At 48.2% G+C, this 6,441-nt stretch overlaps 1 protein-coding gene across 1 annotated transcript; it reads right to left on the bottom strand.

Moving 5' to 3' along the window:
- Positions 1-668: 668 nt before the first annotated feature.
- LOC141102668 (josephin-2-like) lies at positions 669-4,187 on the bottom strand (the record flags this gene model as incomplete). The annotated part of the gene is given in 3 exon segments (XM_073591581.1): positions 669-1,104; positions 3,989-4,034; positions 4,037-4,187. Coding segments are annotated over 3 exon segments (306 nt in total), but the record flags the coding sequence as incomplete, so codon positions are not given.
- Positions 4,188-6,441: the final 2,254 nt, after the last annotated feature.

The raw sequence follows: 6,441 nt of genomic DNA on the forward strand, positions 1-6,441 counted from the left end.
AAGTGAAGTTCCGCCGGCGGAATTTTTTTCTTAAAGTCAGCAGCTACAAACCCGGGATTTGCTGGACATGGCGTAGATCGCCGTACAATGTGCGTCTATCTTTTCCCGGAAGTGGGAGCAGATACCTGGATTGGACAGGTATCTACTCCTCCCTTCCCCTTGAAAGGTGCCAAATGTGACACCGGAGGGAGGGGGGGGGGGGGATCCGAACAGCAGAAGTTTCATTTCTGGGTGGAACTCCGCTTTAACTAAATCTGATGCAGCTGTGCATAGAAACCAGAGCGTCTGCAGCCCCTGACCCTCCCCCCTGGAGCTCATCCACAGTCCATGACCCTCCCCTGTAGTGCGTCCACAGTCTGACCACGCCCTCCCCTCCCTCGTAGCGCTCCTGCAGCCCCTGACCACCCTCCCCGTAGCGTGTCCGCAGTCCACGACCCTCCCCTTTAGCGCTCCCGCAGTCCGTGACCCTCCCCCCCCAAGCGCGTCCACGGTCCGTGACCAACCCCCCCCCCCCCCTGGAGCGCTTCAGCAATCCATGACCCTCCCCCACTGGAGCGCTTCCGCAGTTTCTAACAGTTGACTGTAGCATTATATTTACTAAATATCTTGTGTGGCCCTTTGGTGATGAGCCCTCCCCCTCCCCCCATAGAACTCCACCAATCACCGAGTTTTGCTTGTATAAAATCACTTTAATAGAATTAGCAGAAAACCATTCGATGTCATTCATTAATGCGGGTAGAAAAGACAGGCGATCGTTAAGGCAGTCATAGTATAGTGCATATATCAGAAGACGGGAAGGACCGCCAGTTCAGGGCTACGCATGTTCTGATTCCGGCAGGTCCGTGTCTGGGGGGTGGGGGCGGGTTACCCTGAAAGGAGGGGGGGGGGGGATGGGTACCCCTCCTCCCAATAAATACTCAATGTTATAACTTAAAAGTCTTTGGGTTATTGGCTCAGCCCAGCTGAGAGCGGAGGATTCTGGGAAGACTTTGCTCTCACGTGGCGCCCTCTTCGTTCATCCACAGCCGGCTCTCCTCCACCTCCTTCGTCACCACCAGAAGGACCTCACAGGAGCCGCGATCGATGCAGCCCTGGAGGAAGCCCCTGTAAGAGAAAAAACAAAAAACAGGACAATCGATTATCAATACAGCACTGAAGACACCAAAGAGGACCGGTCATTACACACAGGGGGGGGCCGAACAAATCTGCTTTGAATCTTGGAGTCATCCAAAAAAATGTTAGGAGACATTTTTTTTTTTTTTTTTTAAACAAATCTTACAGGTGGAACAATGTAACATATTCAAGAACGTGAACGTCTCCTTTAACCCTTTCACAGCCAGAAGCCGTTTTTTCACGCATTTAAAAAAAAAAAAAAAAACTTTTTAGATTACATAAAACCCTCCAAACATGAAAGAAGACACCCCAGAGAATAAAATAGTGGTAGTTCCAATTTTGTTTATGTCACACAATATTACCGCAATGCAATAAAAATTACCCATTTTTTTATTTTGGTAAAATATAAAAGACGAGGTTGCACCGAGTAAATAGATACCCAACATGTCAAACTGTACGCAAATATGTGGCCTCGGCTTGAAGGGGTTGTAACGGGGTGATATGCAGCTGCAGGCATCATCCTGGTACCGTTATTTAGAGCCAGCCGTCAGCTTTCTTGTAACAAACGATACGGCTAAGAAGTCACTCGGCTGTTATCACAAGCAGCGAGAGGGGACGCCGCCCCCCCCATCCCCCGCCGCCTTCCGCGGCTCGCCCGAACTCTCCCGTCCCACCGGGAGGCCGGAGTGACCAGCCGGCATGTCCGCCGGCTAGCAGGAGACCTGAACAAAGTCTGAATCGGATTCGATCGAGTCTCAGATCTCGTAACCTGGAAGCGATATGATGACATTGCTTCCTGTTTACTGAAGACTTAAAAAGGCACTAAATGTAAAAAAAAAAAAAACAAAAAAAAAAAAAACAAAAAAAAAAAAACAAAAAAAAAAAAAAACAGCCAAACTTGGTGTTTTGAATGCTTTTAAGTGCAAAGGAGGGATTTGGCGTCTCTGGTGTCCCAGAGACCTCCATAAAGAGGACCTGTCACTGTCAGAAAAGGAGGGGAGTGTAAAGGAGCGCTCAATGTACAATAGATGTGAATATAAAAACGCTTTATTTGGGAGTACAGAGAAATAAAGCCAACGCGTTTCAGGGGACAGAGGACTCTCCCCCTTCCTCAGGGCTGTACAGGAGATAAAAAATACAAACATATGTATAGAAAAATCATTCTACATAGTAACTCACAGTGAAAAAAAAAACATAGCATTTTTATGTGACAACACAAAAAAAGAAAAAAAGAAAAATTATAATAAAAAAGAAAAAAAATAAACCCACGACCCACAAAAATGCTGAGGCTACAAAGCCGTCAATCCTGATTAAAATCAATTATTTTTAATCCCTTTCCTATCTGCCCTCCCAATCATAACCAGTGACCGATCAAGTCAGTCCAGCGCAATTTTCACCCTTTAAAACATATTACTGTCACAAGGGATGCTTACATTCCTTCTGACAGCAATACGTGTGATCAGGATTTTTTTTTTTTGTTTTGTTTTTTTTACACATTACGATTGTTTAGAGCAGTCAAACCCACTGGTATAAACAACCGTTTTTACTGAATGAAACGGATTCAGTGTGTTTTGTTGTGATTGGCCCTGTCTGTACCATGTGATCACTGTGACCAATCACAGCTAGCAACACAACTGAGAAACATGAAAGGAAGGCATCCATCGTGTACAACTGTCATGTGATCTGCTGTGATTGGTCACAGGGATCACATGGTACTGGAAGTGGGCCAGTACTGAGATCAGCTGTGTCTGGTGAAGATTGCACGGGCTGCGTGGCCCTGTGAGAGGCGGTCATAGGACGTCCCTCCCAGAACAGAGCTCCCGCCCAGCCGTAATTTTGCTATAGGCCGGGCAGGAAGGCATTAAGGAACCATGGGCATGACAGGTATGTCCTAAAAAAAACAAAAAACAAACAAAAAAACAAACAAAAAAAACAAACAAAAAAAACAAAAACAAACAAACAAAAAAAAACTTCATGTAAGTTCCTAGGATGTAACTTGTACACCTGGAACTCCTCCCCGGAACTGAGCTATACAACGCCATGAATAGAGCAAACGTGCCAAGGACCAGCCGGTACTGCCAGACAGTGTAGTCAGGTCATGACCTCACTTTTTTTTTTTCCTCTGCAGGTAAAGAAGTGGCGCCCCCCCTCCCCCCGGCTTCAATTGGGCAAAAAAAAAAAAGAAGAAGCCCATCAATGAGGTCATCACTCTGCTCTCCCTCCTGTAAGCACACTCAGACTGACAGCACTGTGCAAAGCTAAAAAGAGCTCTATTGGCACAGAGGTGCTGCCCCTCTCAGGCTGAGCAGGGAATTACAGGGAGGCGATATGAGGATGGAGAAGGGTATTTATATTACCTCTAGGTATACATACTGAATGTTTAATAAGCAGCTGCAGCTTTAAGAAGTTGTTATGCGACATCAGCAGAATGTCCCCAGCACAATCCTCGCACGTGTTCCTCATTCCTCCATACGAGTCATTCCTCCTCGTCACACACCCAATAATAAACCCCGTCACACGCTCGCCGCATTCCACAGACCTCGTGTGACAGCTGTGAGCTCACACGCCGAGCATCTGAGAAATGAGAGAAATGCTCAGGAAGATTGCGATCGCACGTGTGCACCCCCCCCTTGGGGGTGGGATCGACTTTCCCAGAATTCCTCCCAACACCCGACACTCAAAAAAACCTGAAGAGGCGAAATTCTACCTCACATGGAGATTTCTCTCCACCTGAAAATAACGGATCCCAGATGTTCTCATCCTTCCTCAATTTACTAAACATGTTTTTTTTCTTTGGTTGGTGTCTCCATTAGAGAAATTTCCCATCATTTCCTGTCCCAACAGAAAGTCACCGCAATCAGCACGTGGTCCTTACTTCAGTTCCCTGGGGCCCCCAAGCTTGGCAGGCGATTTCAGCTTGAATCCAGGTTGTAGTAGATGCCGTTGATCTGCCGTACGGCGATCCAGTGCTTGCGGGTGATCGGCAGAGAGAGGAAGCCCAGCGAGATGGGAGACGGGATGTTCAGGATGAAGCCAAAGATTTCACTCAGCGCCAAACTCTCCAGAGACCTGCGGGGGACACCAATGTCATTGTAGATGTGTGACTGCACCAACAACCCTCCTGGAACCACCCCTCATCTCCACACCACCAACCTTTCCATCCTTCTCATCTCCTCCACTCAACCAACCTCTCCCATCTCACCCCCCCCCCCACTGTCCCCTCTATCAGTCCACGCATGTTCATCATCTCACCTCCTGCAGTTCTCCATCAAATCCCCCCCCCCGTCCATCCTGCATTCTCATCGCCTTCACCCTAACCAAACATTATATCCTTATCTCCCCCATCTAAACTCCACTCTACCCCTATTCATTCAATCACCTACTCTTCTTCTATGTCATATACAGCCCACCCAAGTTCTCCATCTCCTCCATCAAATCTCCCCTCTGTCCTCCTCATCTCTTCCACCAACCTTACCATCCTCATCTCCACCACCCCACCAACCTCTTCCATCTCACCCCCTACTTCCCCATTCTAAGTCATCCCATATACAGCCCACCCAAGTTCTCTATCCCTTCCATCTCACCTCCTGCATCACTCCATCAATTCCCCATGTGCTCATCTCCTCCGCCTTTACATTTCCACCCCAACCAAACTTTCCATTCTCATCTCCTCCACCCCACCAACCTCTCTCATCTAATCACATACTGCCCCCCCTCCATCTAAACTCCACCCACTCCCATTCATCTTATCACTCGCTCTTCTAGCTCATGCCAGATACACCCTCCCCACCCCCGAGTTCTCCGTCCCCTTCATCTCACCTCCTGCACTTCTCCATCAAATCCCTCCTTATCCACTTAATCCCTTCTACCAATCTTTCCATCCTCCTCTTTTCCATCTCCAACAAGCTCTCCTAGCTCAACCCTTCATCTAACTCCACACCCTACCCCCATCCATCCAATCACCTGATCTTATCTCATGCCCAGTATAGACAGCCCCAAATATTCTTCATCCCCTCCATCATTCCATGAATACCCCCTTGTCCTCCTCATCTCCTCCAACTTTACATCTTCACACTAGCCAACCATTCCATCCCCATTTCCTTCAGCCCATCAAATTCTCCCATCTTAACCCCTTCCTCTAACTTCCACCCTAACCCCCATCCATCAGATCACTCACTCTTCTATCTAATGACCACCAAATACAGGCCTCCAAAATCTCCATCCATTTCCATCTCATGTCCTGAACCTCTCCATCAAATCCCACCTCTGCCTCACTTATTACCTACTCCTTTACATTTCACCCCATACTCCCCTTCATCTATTCTCTACCTTACCCCTCACATCTATCCAATAAATTACTTTTCTTCTATCCCATACCCACCATATACAGCACCCCAAGTTCTCCAACCCCTCCATCTCTACATCAAAACTTCCATTCTATCTTCATTAGCCCCTCCACCTTTACATCTCCAATGTCTCCACCATTATCTCCTCAACCTCACCAATCCCTCCCACCCCACCCACATTAACCTCCATAAAACCTCCACCCATCTGATCTTATCTCATGCCCACCTTATACACCCCCAACCCAGTACACCACCCCCTCCATCTGGCCTCCTGCTCCTCTCCATCATATCCCCCTGTCCTCAGCCCCACCACCTACACATCTCTACCCTTACCAACCTCTCCAATCTGCTCCCCTCCACCTCATCAACCTCCACCCATCTGACCTCCACCCATCTGACCTCCACCCATCTGACCTCCACCCATCTGACCTCCACCCATCTGACCTCCACCCATCTGACCTCCACCCATCTGACCTCCACCCATCTGACCTCATGCCCACCTTATACACCCCACACCCTCCCAAATACACCATCTCCTCAATCCCACCTCCTGTACCTCTCTATCAAATCCCCCTGCCCTCCTAACCCCCTCCACTTTTACATCTCCATGCTAACCAACCATTCCGTTCTTCTCATTACTTCCACCCTATCAAAATTCTCCAATCTCACCCCCTGCTACCCCCCATACAATCTTCACCTACCTCCAACCACCCTATCTTCTCCTATCTCATGCCCACCATATACAGCCCTCTAAGATCTCATCCCCTCCATCTCACCACCTACACCTCTTCAACCCCCAATGTCTTTCTTATACTTTTTTTTTTCCTTCTCTACATTCCCCCAGGTACTTTGACTTCCCTTTCAGTTTACTCTCTTGACCCCACGCTCCACCTCTGTCTCTTCCTGAAGGAAATCTCTCAAGATGCACCAATCCCTCCTCACTCTCCCCCCCTCCCACTTTATAGGGGTGGATCTCTCACCC

Source organism: Aquarana catesbeiana, linkage group LG07 (genome assembly GCF_042186555.1).
Source record: "Aquarana catesbeiana isolate 2022-GZ linkage group LG07, ASM4218655v1, whole genome shotgun sequence".
NCBI lineage: Eukaryota > Metazoa > Chordata > Amphibia > Anura > Ranidae > Aquarana > Aquarana catesbeiana.